General features: G+C 45.9%; 1 protein-coding gene across 1 annotated transcript in view; it reads right to left on the bottom strand.

Annotated features, from left to right (window-relative positions):
• LOC104543085 (coiled-coil domain-containing protein 108-like) overlaps positions 1-14,285 on the bottom strand; it is a 29,357-nt gene that overhangs the window by 11,956 nt on the left and 3,116 nt on the right. The window contains 17 exon segments of the mRNA XM_010187595.1: positions 6-41; positions 655-831; positions 1,147-1,275; positions 2,071-2,296; positions 3,191-3,319; positions 4,580-4,745; positions 5,261-5,413; positions 6,081-6,216; positions 6,218-6,291; positions 6,714-6,959; positions 7,861-7,998; positions 9,014-9,376; positions 9,821-10,021; positions 10,532-10,797; positions 11,123-11,345; positions 12,033-12,178; positions 12,836-13,035. Coding sequence (XP_010185897.1) covers positions 6-41; positions 655-831; positions 1,147-1,275; positions 2,071-2,296; positions 3,191-3,319; positions 4,580-4,745; positions 5,261-5,413; positions 6,081-6,216; positions 6,218-6,291; positions 6,714-6,959; positions 7,861-7,998; positions 9,014-9,376; positions 9,821-10,021; positions 10,532-10,797; positions 11,123-11,345; positions 12,033-12,178; positions 12,836-13,035 — 3,009 coding nt within the window.

Here is a 14,285-nt window from a genome sequence, read left to right as displayed (position 1 = left end):
TCAGCAGGACAGGGAGGTGATCAGTGCCAATGAAATCATGTCTAGCAGAGAAAGATGAGAGAGAGGAAAACATAAAAAATCAACTTTGTGCCCAGGGTGAAAGAATCAGTGTCACACAGTACATTAGAGACAATTCACTTCCCAGCTAAAGAGTCACTGTTGCGTAAGGACCACAGAGAGAGGGAGGGGGACCAGTTGTGTTTGGGTGGGAACGAGTGATGCAATGTTGATTTTAGTCATACACCAATTTAGGCACCCCAGTTTTAGGGCCAACACCATTAGAAATGCCAAATCTCAGATCAGGTCTGCTGTGAAAGGGGAGGTGTTCAGCTTTCTTCATACCCTTCGCAGGCACACAGTCACTGCATCATCAAAGCTTCTTGTTCGTCTCAACTGTCAGGTCAAGACAGACCAAAGTTCTCAGCATGTCACACTAAATGCCTTTTGCACTACAGTGTTTAAAGGACATTAACAACATTCCCCTGAGGAAGACAAGCATTGTAGGGTCCAGAAACTGGACACACTCAAGGACTTTTTATTTGCCCAACATCTGCTGGGCAAGGGGCATGTGAAGGGAAAGGATCTGGCATGGAAATACAGCATGAGTCCTGAACACACAGCCTGAGTGTCTGAACTACAAGTAGTTGCCGTCACCTGTGTGAGAGCTGGACAGATTCCTCCTGTCCTGGAAGAAGTTTCCCTGACTTTGGGGAGACACTGAAGAGCTGGTTATCCTGAATTCTCATCTGGTGCAGCTCACAGGAGCTAAACTCAGCAACCTCTGCCCAGTGCTCCATGTCCATCTTCTGATCAGAAGGAAACAGGAAAGCCCTAGAGAACCAGTCAGCTGTTCAGCAACAAGGACACAAAACTTCCCGGGCCCATGGTCAGCATATTCAGACCAGCCAGTCTTAGCCCAGCTGGTGGACAAATTATGTTTCATCAGGTCTGATCTGCAGAACTCTCTGCCATTCCTTGCTTGCTTCCCCACCCAGACCCATCAGCAGATCTCAAACATCTCCACAACACAAGCTGCAGCTACAAAATCCACCCTAATTATTTGCAAACATCTCATGGCCCCTGTGAGTATTTCCATATCCCCAGCGAGGCCCTAGAAAAGGCTGAGGTTCAGCAAGTACCACTTACCACTCCACAGGCACTACACCCTTGTTCGCTAGCAGGAGCATCACAATCGTAGGCTCAGAGACTATCGGGGCAGCCCCAAAGTTGAAATCCAGCAGGAGAGGGGTGTATACTGGAGGGATCAAGCATGTGCTGATCACAGGAGAGAAAGAAAAGACAGGAAGAATGGTTGTCAGGGGAAAGGGTTACTCTACAATGGCTGTCTTCCTTATAATTCTTCTCTGACCTTATGTTAATTGCCCTTTTGGGAAAACAGATATTGGGCATAAGGCAGGCCTTTTGATTTTCTCAAAAAAATATATTTTTAAAGTGCCTAATTACAATAAGTGGAATAAGAGAGTCTTGCTTAGGTGAGGTGTCTTTTCAGCTCCCCAGTACAAGGAAGTCGCTAATGTACTGGAGCAGGTCCAGTGGAGGGCCACCAAGACGGTTTAGTGCTGGAACACTTTACTTAAAAGGAGCAACTAAGAGACCTGTGTTTGTTCAGCCTTATAGAGCAAGGGCTCAGGGATGGCAACTGCACAAGTTGCAACACAAGATATTCCAATCAGATACTAAGAAAAAAGGTTTTGCCATTAAAGTGGTCAAATACTGGAATCAGATACCCAGATAAGCTGTGGTTTCTTGATCCTCAGAGATATTAAACATTGAACTGGACAAAGACCTGATCTAGTTGTCCCTGCTTTGAGCAAGGCGCTAGACCAGAGACTTTTAGATGTTCATTGCAATTAAATTATCCTTTGTTTCGGTGGCTCCTCTCTAGGAAGGGTTAGCAGAGCAGGGAGCTGAGCAACTACTTGCAATGGCTAGGATGGAATAACAGACTGGTATGCAGCAGTGAGCCACAACACAAGCCAACGGCCACAGCATGTCTGTCTGGCTCATGACAGGGACTGAAAGAACTTCTGATCCATCTCCTCATCTCACCTGTGCCTTGTGGGAACTCTGTAGGTGAGCTCGCTGGGAGTCGGGTCTTGCTCCAAGTATTTATTCAGTGCGTTCAAGGAAAAGAGCCTCCAGAGGTGCAACTTGCTGATATTGCTGGCACTCCCTGCTGAGTGGGCATCTGCGATGCAGAGAGTTGGGTAGATGCCTGTTGCTACAATGCAGCAGAGGGACTGCTGCTCCTCTTTTGTGCTTGAAAGATCTGTAGCTTGGGAGAGAAAGAAACACCAAAAAGTAGTCATGCACCATTAAGGGGCAGCTATCTGGGACAGAAAAATGGAGAGAGGCCCCACCCAGACCAAAGAAAGAAAGAACAGGACTTGTACAGAGTCTTTTCTTTGGCAGCTTCTGAAAACCTCTAAACCACTGACTTTTAGTTGTACCTTGGCTTCTGCATTTAGAGATCCCCAAAAGACTATGAATGTGATCCTTTTCAACAGTGTATTTACACAGCTTAGTTCTGCAGTATGTGAAAACCCACTTTTTTTATTTAAGCCCCCAGCCTAGTCATTTTAGGAAGTGCCCCATATTTTCACACTGAAAAAAAAATCATAAATGGTTGTTTATATCTCATCTTCTTCAATCAATTCATGTGGCATTGCTGTTCTTCACTTTCCAAGCTGGAAACTCCTTGTCTAACTAGTCTCTTCTTGTACAAATGAGGTGTTTCCCACCTCTAAACATCTCTGTTGCCTCTCTCCATGTCTTTTATAGTCCAACTATATTCTTTCTGCTATGGAGTGCAATCCAGAACTGCAAAAAAGGACCTCAGATACATAGGACTTGTTGCATGAAGCTCTCAGAATATGTTTCAGGACACACCATAAAAGGCCAAGATTGTGTAGAGGAGTAGGGAATCTTGTGACCACAGCAGCAGGAAACTTGGACCTCTTCCTGTCTGTGTCTCATGGCTCAATCATATCTGACCCCAAAAGGTGCAGGAAAAAGGGGAGAGCACATAGGACCTGGCTCTGGTGAATTGCTCAGCGCAACGATTTTTTTCAGGCAGGACTCATACACTGGAAACTGTGCAGCTCAGCCTGTTATGGCACAGTTTATGTTGCTGAGGAGGAATGATTTCCCCAAAATACCCATCTCTCACCTGTGGGGGTGCAAATCGCGTATTTGATTGTCCAGGTGTAACGCAACCGATGGGCTGGTCTGACTGTTACTTGGACAAAAGCTTTAGACCTTGCGGGGATTGCCCCTGTGGAGTGTTCCAGCTCCAAAGCTGTAGGAGAAAAGAGGCTATGTGAGCTCTCAGCATCACTGATCTCTCTCACATGACACGTGTGTTCTGCGCACAGCTCCCCAGGCCTCCCTGCACTCCAGTCACTGCGACCCTGTGCTTAATTGCTAGGATCAGCTTCAGGTGTAGAAGTTGGGATTTCCAGACTATGACTGTAGGCAACTCATTGGGAGTACCCAACACTGCCTTTGGCAGGCAAAGAGCAGGGAACTGCCCCAAAGGAGGTCCTCTAGAAATGCAGTTAAGGGTTGTACTCCAACATTTCTTATGGGAAGCTCCTTTGTTTAACTTTCTTCTCTGCTCAGAAATTGCATCTTATTTTAAGGTCTAAATTGGTCCAGCTTCAATTGTCAGGTTCAGGGTTATACATTTTCCAGAAAGATAGAAGTCACCTGTAGCAAATCCCTAAGCAAAGGAGCAGACACTTCTCAGTCATTGAGGGGACTCTTCCTTCAGCACACACATGAGATGATGTAAATCATATTCACACGTGGGATGAGTCTGCACACACCGTATTATTTCAACAATTGCCCTTTGCACACCTGTGCACCTCCTTGCAAAAACACCTTCACATTCTTTGTGAAGTGCAAGCACCAACACAGGATTATAATTACCATTTTACCAGTGCTGTGCTTGGTGGCATAACTCCCTGTGAATTCTGGCTATCTTGCTTCTGCACCCCAGGGTCTGGGTATCCTCTTTACCACTGGATTGTAAAAGGAACTCATAAAATGGAAATTCTCTCTGATGAGTCTTCCAACATTTCTTCTCACCTATCCTGGTTTACTTAATTATGTGTGCTTCAAGGTAGACCTTCAAAATGTAAAAATAGTCCCTGAAAACCATTTTCTTCTGTCCTTAGTAAATGTAGAAAAAAACACCTTGCCTGCTTTAATTTTTCTCAAAATTACACATACACACATACACAGACTTCAAGCAAAAGAACAGCACAGATATTTTTGATGAAGTGATGGGAACACGAAGCTACTTGTGTTTCCAGAGAAACTCTGACAAAATTAACATGGCAATGAAATGTTTCTAACCACTTGCACAGCACAAGAAGAGGTACGCACACGTCTTTTAAGGCATACTTCTGTCATATGAAACATGGGTCCCTTAAGGCACTTAATGGAATAGATGCAAGGTAGCCAGCTAACAGCCTAACCTCCAAGTTCATACTAGAACAATTTTGCAGAAGAGAGAAGGCCAAAGCCCCATCCCATGCTAATTCTCTTACAGTACCCAGAGGATCGCTGCGGACCTCCTTGGGGTCACAAGTCCCGGAGATCTGTTGTTCCACACTGAGGATGTACTTCAAAGAGCAGATCCCATCATTTAGCAGTGTAACCCTGCAGCTTTGCACATCACCAACCAGAACATTTCCGAGGTCCAGGTGCTCCTCTTGTGCCTGGAATTCAAACCCGCCACACAAAGGTCACTGTTACACATCAAGCATAGCCACCACTTATCTCTCCACATGCTGATCCCTTGGTGTGCACAGTGCAGTGAAAAGGGCTCCCTACTTTGTGTAGGACCTGCCATATCCTGGGAGGTGTTCTACCAGGTCTGCAAGGGGCTCAGTCTGCCCTCCAAATGCTTTCTCCTGCTGTTATTTAGGCTACTTGCTGGGTAAGGTGCAGCACATTTGGAACTGCGAGGACAGCTGCAGTTGGCACAAGGGCTGAGCTCTCTCTGCCACTCCTTCCATGACTGCACATTTGAACTGGCAGGACATTTACATGATGCTGTTGCTGTTAGGCTGCCAGAATCAGCTCCATAATCTCCACTGAAAGCAATGTCTGGGAATTTTGCTGCAAATCCTTATTGGCTGTCTCCAGTAAAGATTGTGCAAAAAGGGCAAGCCCAAGACCCCCATCCCACCTTAGTACCCCTCCTACTATTCAGTGGGCCCCAGTTCCTTACCCTGATGGTGCCCAGTGCCCCCTGTCCAACAATGCGTAAGGCATAATGGACACTTTCAGGAGATGCTGGGTCTGGGCTTTTCCTCCTCACAAACACCATAGCTCGCAGCAGATACTTGGTCTCCTTGACAGGAGTAAAAGTCCACATCTGAGCCTGAAATCACAAGACAAAAGGAGAGCACTCACAGGAGCTCCAGACCTGAGCCAAACCTATATGCCACAACAGTTGCATTCAGTGCACAGCCTCTTCCTCCATTGCAGCTGACCTAGACCTCTACAGACAACTCTGGAGACATTCATTTCCATCCTCTGCTATCTCTATCTGTATCAAAGGTTCATATTTGGAATGCACATTCAGATATTCAAAGCCAGGCCATGGGAATGTGCTAGTCCTCACTACTCTCAAAAAACACTCAGGGAATACAGTAAAGGTTTAGAACCTGAACATGCAGGTGGGAGAACAGAAGAACATCAAACTCTCTCATGCTCTCATTTATCCTCCAACTATTGACATCTCCTGGTGCCTGGCAAAGTTGCTGTGTTAATGCCCAGTCTCATCCAGGGTATCACTATCTAGTGCCCGTTTAAGACCCATTTGGTCCTATAGTCAAGGAGGTTGTCATCGTGTTTGGGCAAACCCACATTGTGGGAATCAGCACAACTGCAGATACTGGCTAGGAACCCAAGCTAAGACACTGATTAGTATTCTCCAACTTCAGCATTAACAACCAAATGATTGGCAGCCATCACATTTCTGCTCCAAACACTCCACAGCTGTATTGTAGAGAGCAAAATACAGCTTTGGTAGAACTTGAACTTACCATGGCTTCATAGGGCTGGAGGATCCCTGTAGTGGGTCTGACAGACAGGATCTTGCTCTCAGACTGATGGATCTTCCATGTGAAAACCATGGGTAGCCTTGTGCAGTTTTTAATGGTATACATTCGTGTATCAGACTGGCTTGAAGTATAGAATCCCATCACCTTCTAAGAGCAAAAGAAGGGGCTCCCCACAACTTCGGAGAGCAATCTCCTGTGGAATTAAGGGAAAAGTAACAGACATTAGCTAGAAGTCTCAGCTACCTCTAGAAGGAGCTTGCAAAGATGTTGCTCCTTCCTATCTAGGAAGCAAGAACAAATTGGGTCCGAAGGAGGAAGTGAAGGGCTTTAGGTTGTGCTGTCAAAGAGGTCCCTGAGCATAGCATAGTGCATTCCAGGAGATAGAAACCCAGTGGAACAAGGGGTACAGGGTGTCTGGCACCACAAGCACCATCTATCTGCAGTGTTGACCCTGCCTTAAATGTTGAAAACATTCTTGTGTTCCTATTTCCAAATGGGAAAATCCAAACTAACCATTAGGACATATAACAGGGACCATAGCACAAGTCACTGTGGAAAGGGAAGACTACAAGGGTACAAAACATCACTCACCATCTTCTACTTCCTTTTCCCTACCTTGGTGTATCCAAGATAAGAATTCAGCTGCAAAGGCAGGACGTGCTGCTGTGAGGCTGTGTTAACTGGGTGAGTGGAGAGAAAGAAAATCTGGTGGCCACCTGGAATGATGAGTCCTGAGCAGGGCTTGATTGAAACAGAGGGACAGGCAGCTTGGTTCACATTGAAAGTCATCAAGGAGGTGCCCGTGTTCAAGAGCAGCATACTGCAGTAGGTATCAGTGTTAGGAGTCACAGGAGGAAAAGTCTGGTGGAGACAAGCAAGAAAAGGTCATTTGTACTGCATTTAGAAAACCAGCTTAAAAGAAAAAGCTTTCACTGTGTTGAATTCCAGGTTCCAACAAACACTACCCTGAGTCTACAGAGAATTTTGTAACTGCTTCTCTTCAGGGAAAGAAAGGAGATTCCCCAAGGGTACGCAAATTATGGTCTTCTCCCTTCCCACAGTGGCTCTCATCTTTCATAGGCCCATGGAACCAATGAAGTTACTTTACTTATGCAATATTTTCTGTTTATCCAATAAACAAGCTGCGTGCTGGGGCCTGCAGTCACTACATGGATCGTGACCTCCTGGATTAAGAATTCCAGCAGTCTGGAATTTGCTGCAGCTCGTGTGTGTCAGCTACAGGCTGCATGTCCTGAACTAGCTGAGGAGATTTTCTAAGAGGTTCTCAAGACTATTCTTACTCTCCAGGGTCACACCCCACTTTACCTCATATGATCAATACTTTCTTGTGCTACAGGAACAGCAGGAAGAGGGAAGGAAACTTCCACTCTATGTTGCAACCACTTCTCTTCCATAAGTGTGGATTCTCTGTGCTGCCTTCCCTTTGCTTAGGTGCATGCAGAGTGTCTGAGGCTCCTGGGAGACAACTAAGCACCCTTGTCAGTGCCTATGTCCACTTAAACAGAAAGGAGGGAGATGCCAACAGCTTTCCTGTCAGAGCTAATGAGATGCTCAGTGCAACCTGACACACTGGAGACTGGGAGGCTAATGCATCCTACCTCTGTACAAAAGCAGGAGTCTCCACACCATCAGAAACCACCTAAGCCACATCTCGGGATGTTGCAATGGGAGACAAGGTAAAGACTTCAGAGGTAAACAGTGAGTGTCTCTGCAAAGAACCAACCATCAACCACTTGCACACCTTGGGGACATCCAGGATGTACTGTGGGATGAAGTGCTCCCGTCCTGCTTCATACGTGTGTGCTCTCAGCCTGACAGTCAGGCACCAGGATGGACAGATAGTGGCTTCCTCTCTGATGTTGCTGTAGTGACTCAGCACCTGCAGGCACGCCAAGAACAGAAGAGAGTGCAGACAGGAAGGTGTGTGACCAGGTGTCTTCAAGTGCATGTACCAGCACAAGCAGTAGTTTGTTTCCGTAATATCCCCGGGGTTGAGAAGTTGACTTTTTCAAGGAAGAAGGGCTGACCAGTGCTGCATGAGACACGAGTGCTGCTTTCCCAAATAGCTATATTTGATACCCAAAAGAGCACTGAGTGACTTTCAAGCAGAAGGACCTATCCAAGCTATTCTGTGCTCCTACAAGAGTTACCTTAGGGAAGGAGCACCTACAGACACTCTAGTGCAGTTTGAAATCCAGTTAAGTGCTAACTTTAGCATCTGCAAGCGAGTCACTAAAAGTAAACATATATCTTTTATCTCAGCCTAAGAAACTCCTGATTCTAAGGTTACTTTGAGATATCCTCCACACTGACTTAGAAGGGAAAAAAAATGCAAGAAGAGTAATCAACAATGTAATGAAGATCTCTCTCGCCTACCAGGAAGTTTCTGGGTGATAAAATTCCTGCAATTGCAGCCTTGTGTGATGTGAATCCCACATAAAATGGCAGGAGAGGCTGCAGTGATGTACAGTGTCTTCAGCAGCTTCACTTGTAGAGGGCCAGACACAAAATACAAGTTACTGCCCATCACCCAGGCCACAACAACCATCCTTCTGCAGGTTCCCATCCACGTGCTCTTGCACAGTAATTCACAGTAATTCCTCCTTCAGTGAGGTGTACATAAATTCACATTCACTGGGGGCATGAGCAAGTTTGACTGCCCATATGTATGAGCTGTGGCTTACTTTGCTGATTTATCTTTGACAGGACACAGGTGAAGGAGAAATTTTAACCCATCAGTGTATCAAAACAGTGGTCAAATGAGTTAGTAAAGATGTCAGTTTGCCAAACTCAAAATAAAAGGTTCCATTTGAATTTTAACCCCCTAAAAGTCTTTAAGCATGTGGCCTTTTGCCAGGTCCTCTCTGAAACTGGTCCTAGCAATTCCCACTAACCTTGTAGAAGGCAAAACCCTCCAGCTCTGCTGCATAGAGACTGTTGAGCTGAGTGGGCTGGAAAAGGACTCGAAAGGCTGAAGACTTCAAAGGTGGGATGTCACAGATTTCAGGGCTCACTCGGATGGCACTGTCATGGCTGGGAGTCCAGGCAACAGTGATCTTTCCTTTGGTGTGGTTGGTAACACAGAGTGGAAGTGCTTCTACATGGTGGAGTGGCACACAGCAACCAAAATCATGCTCTGTGGGGCTGACACTAACATGAGGTGTAAACAAGGCCAGGTCACTGCTTACACCATCGTAGAAGTATTCAATCATGGAGTTGGCTTCAACAAATTCCTTGGGAGGCTTGTCCTGAGGGATCTACGGGATGGAAACATCTCAATGTGAGCAGGGGAAGTGTTCCTGTGGGAGACACCAGGCAATACAGTCCTGATGGCCTTCATCAAGGCCAAGCAAGAGGGCATGCAAGATGTACTTCAGTAACCGTTCCCAGGACAGCTTAAAGTCTAGGCTTCAAAGAGGCTCCTGTCTGTAAGCCGGTCTTCAATCTGAAGCTATATGAAGCAAAAGAAAACCCTGTGATTGAGTTAAAGCCAGAAAGTGTCTTAGTGGCTGAGCTTGGATAAAATCCAACAGATGCAGATGGTGTTGGTGTGCGCTGGGAACATTAACAACAGAGATACTAAAGAAGTCAGTGTGGCACTTGCAAATCCTTCTAGATTTATCTGGCATGGTCAACAGAAACCCAACATCTACAGAGAACAGCGTGAGAGTATCTCAGATTCCGGGGAGAGCAGCTCTCACCTCAGGAGGCAGCATGAGGGCTCCCTTTTCATCCACCTGCAACTTCCCATCTTTCAGCATCATACTCAAGATATCAGGGGGGTAGAAGGTCAGTTCCCTCACCATGTTGGTTCGGTACCAGAAGAGGTTTCTTGCATGAAGGATAGCTGGCTTAGCTGTGTCTGAGTGGCAGGTACCAAAAAAGTCCACATATATGGGTTCCTGGGAAAACGCCAGAAAGGATAATAAGAAATAAACTGCCCTTATGTGATTGCTTTGAGAGTTACAACATTCTAGTGTCTCACTTCCAAAACCATGCCTGGGAAAGGCTTAGCATCTGCAACATTAGACTGCCATTTACTTTATGCCTTGATGTGTACCAAGAACTTTTTTGAAAACTGGAGTGAAAGTTGAAGGCACTCAGTGGACAACTGTACGGCTAAATTTAACTCAGAGACCTAAATGGACAGGACCCACTGATGATGCACCTCACTCCACCTGTAGGTGTTACTGACTGTCTCTCCACATCAGCCCCCTACTGCTGATAGGAACTTGCACCATGAGGATTCTGCTCAGAAAGAGCCCAGGGCAGGTGGGCTCTTAATGGATTAATGGAAATGCAGTGGGGAGAGATTTCTGGGGGCTACTGAGTGAGAGGTCAGCCCTGGTGGGTTACACTGAAAGATCCCTCCGAGCTATCACAGCAATGAAACCACCCTTTGCCTTTCATACCTGATGATGGACAAGGCACACCACTCTGCGGTGATAGCTGATGGGGTGAGTAGGTTGAAAGGTCACCTTCAGCGTTTGTGTTGTTTTGCCCTCCAAGACTCCACAGGGGTGATCCAAGGAGAAGACGCTCCCTCTGCCATCAATATCAAACTGATAATAGGCCCGGACGTTTGAGATGTTGCTGATTTTCAGTGTCTGGATCGAACTTTCCCCGAGATTGATCCAGTCAAAGTCTACAGAGTATTGGTGCAGGTACACCAAAGGACCTAGCACAACATGAGAAACAGATCCTGGACCTGTTATAGCTGTTTCTGTCAACATGTTGCAAGCCACTGCTACACTTAACTGTTCTTCCCAAATGTGAATCACCTCATCAGCAAGCCCACCAGCCCTAGCAAACAGCTGGACATACACTTCCAACAGTCCCAAGCAAGCATATACCCCAAAGAGTGCAGCAGGGAGAGCCAGGATCCCAGCAGAAGGTAAGTCTGTGACTGTGACTAGGGCTGTGACAGTTCTTCCACAAGCACTAGCCCGTCCCCTACTGTGACAAGAAGACAGAAAAAAACAGGGAAGGCTTTCACTCAGTACCTCTACATGAGCCAACCACCTTCAGGACAGTCTTCAGGAGGCATCCAGCATATATGATAGTGAAATAGTCAGTACTGTGCTCTCCTACAATCTGAGGCTGAAATCGTATGCACAAGACCAGCTTTCCTTTGGCAGGGACAACATCATGGGATACATCACAGGAGAAAACATAATCTTGAACCAGAGAATCGTTTTCTCTTTCTATCCTACATGGTGCATCAACCTACAAGCAGAGAAGAAACAGGTTAACAAAGGAGTCAACGAGCCCCTTAAAAAAGGTCCTGATCCTTGCCTGGGGATGCTGAGCACCATTGCAGTGTGAATATCAACAGTAAAACAAATGAGTATGTCTTTGCCACTTGCAAGTTTCAGAGCCTGGGGAGAAGTCAGCACTGCTGTCATCCACATCAGCCTACATTCATCTTTTAATGAGCTGGGGTGGGCTGAGCTGGCACACAGAACAAGGTGCTCAAATGCACTGACTTGGAGAGCAATTAACCAAGTTGCAGTCTACTGAGGATACCAGAAGATCCATCAGCTGCCCGAGACACATGCACACCAATTTGAGAATGCCACAGCTGCCATACAGGACTGATGGGCTCGTCCAGGGTGAGCAAGAGAGCTGCAGGATATAAAAGACAAGATTGGCTGCCTGATCTGGACCAAGCACAGAGGAAAGTAGGCAGGAACTGCTATGCCATGCTGTAAATGGATAAGTTTCTAGCACTATAGATGGAAGGCAAGGGTAAATGTCCTGGTTGGTATGGGAAGGCTCATCATCTCTGTTTTATTCACACTCCCACTTGGGTTATTTCCACAGCATTAAGGGAGGTATTCAAGACCACATAACCCAGGGAAATATGCCAGCATGCCAACTTCTCACAAGAAGTAGTCTCCCCTCTTCACATACCACAGACATATTGCAGATTTCTACACATTTCTCCACAGTTGTCCCCACTGGCACTGATCCAAAGCACAGCACATCCTCAAATGTTTCGGGCTGTACACCTTCATACTCTTCCCCTGTCAGACTCACCCGCAGGTAGGGGTATTTTGCTGTTAAAGGGAATAATATACTGGGTTAAGAAAGAAAGGTAGAATCTCCATCCTTGGATACTAAACACTTAAATGGACAAGCCTCTGAGCAACCCCAGGTAACTCTGAAGTTTAATCTGCATTCAAAGTTGGCCCTGCTTTGTACCAAACAAACTCCTTTTCAGTCTTAATTTACTCAACTCAGAGTCACATCTTTTGTTTGTCAGTGGCCATACAAGGCACTTCAGGCAAGGACTTGCTAATGAAACCATTGCTTATTCTAGCTTGCATCCAGAAAGCTTTAGAGATTTCCCTCTGGCTCTCTGTATGGCAGGGACAGACAGGAGAGACCAAGTGCAGACAAGACCAGGAGTTTCTGGAGGTTTTTCAATTGTGCCAGTGAACTCCTCTCATTTCTTCCCCTCTGTCAACTTAAGAAGGCTCCAGAAATGCTGGTTTGGCCAAAGCATGCCACAGGGCATATTGGACCCTGTGTCTGTTCAGATCACACTTCCAAATTGACAAAAGTACATTAGAGAATTTCACAGGCCACTTTCAGGACATGGAGTTCACTTGTTCATGAGTGGGTTGAGCCAACTGTGTGATCCTCAGAGCACAGCACCTCCATGTATCCCTGTGGATACACTTCTTTGAGTGTTAAATGCAAGAAAAACTCACCCATGGCTTTTAGTTGGATAGTCCTCTTTTGTTTCTCTTCAACTCCAAAGCAGCATGTTGCTGCCACATTGTACACTGCAGCCATCTTGGGTTGGAAGACCACCTTGACCATGAACTCAGCACCTGGCTTCAACATTCCAAATTTAGGAATCATAGAGAAAGGGCTTGGTGTCTTCCAGGCAAAGCTGGTAGCAAGATCACTAGGAAATGGAAATATGTTGTAAGTAGATGAATGGACCCTGTGCTGCCTGTGCAATCACACAGAAGATGGACCTTTCCCAATGGGTTCTTCAGTTAGGGTGTGAAGCAACCAATGTCAAATGGCAGAATTTCTAATGCATCTGGCCAAATATGTGATGCTGGGAAGAAATTTGTCTAGTCTCTGCAAATGCTCTCTTCACACTTAAATGAATCTTAGCTATTACATCTAAACTGTATTGATGGCCATACAATTTCTCAGCTTCATCATATGATAGCAAACAAATCAGCTCCAAAATGAAGGATTTGCTTTTCCTGTGTCTAAATCTGCTACTACTTAATTCCAAATGAACATTTGCTCCTCTGTTATATGCCCAGGTGAGAAGACTGAGCTGTTTCTTAATAGCTTATTCGACTTTCCAGAACTCCCTTTGATTGTTTGATTTGTGCAAATGACATTATATACCATCAGCTTTTTTATTATATTGATTCCAAGCTGTGTGTTACTTACCACCCATATCCTCCACCTTCCTGGACCCCTCAGTCAATGCTAATGATTTCTCTAAAGGGAGAATGAATCACTTGAAATGGTTTCTGGCTGATACCTTGCTCTGCTGAAGGTACATGTGCCTTCTGTCCTTCTCACCCTCCTACTGCATCAGCTGACTGCTCTGGAGAGCATAGGCCATTTTTCAATTACTAAAGGTTATTCTGCTCTCACTGTAAATGGTTGGAAGTACACATCCTTCCTACCTAGGAACTTCTTCACTGCACTTCTTTCTACAATACTGTCTGAATTACTGTCCTTCCCTTATTCGAATAATACAGTCCTTGGTAACTGGGAACATCTTTGCTCCTAAATGATGACTTCAAGCCACAGAATACTGCCACTGCTTTGGACAGCTCCAAGAACCTAAGAGCAGGCACTGTAGAGACTCTCCAACTCCTGTATTGCCTGCCTCCAAATCAAAGAGGTCAGCTTGAGTACTGGCAACTCCACTGCCATACTGATGGCATTCGTGTGCCAAGGGAAGAGAGGCCAAGACACAGAAGAGCTAAAATGCTTCAGCTGGTAGCTCATCCTTCCCTGCTCAGGCTGGGCAGGCTGCCATTGATTAGCTATAAGCCCAGGCCTCTCCTGTGGATGTGGGATATTCTCAGTGGATACTGCTCCCCAATTATTTCCTGTGCATGAATGAATGTCAGTGTATACTGGAAACAGACAGATATGAGGTGTCAAGATGTGCCCACC

The sequence above is a fragment of the Mesitornis unicolor genome, unplaced genomic scaffold (assembly GCF_000695765.1).
Source record: "Mesitornis unicolor isolate BGI_N332 unplaced genomic scaffold, ASM69576v1 scaffold44976, whole genome shotgun sequence".
Lineage (NCBI taxonomy): Eukaryota > Metazoa > Chordata > Aves > Mesitornithiformes > Mesitornithidae > Mesitornis > Mesitornis unicolor.
The sequence above is the reverse complement of the archived record's forward strand: the minus strand, read 5'-3'. Positions and strand labels throughout refer to the sequence as shown.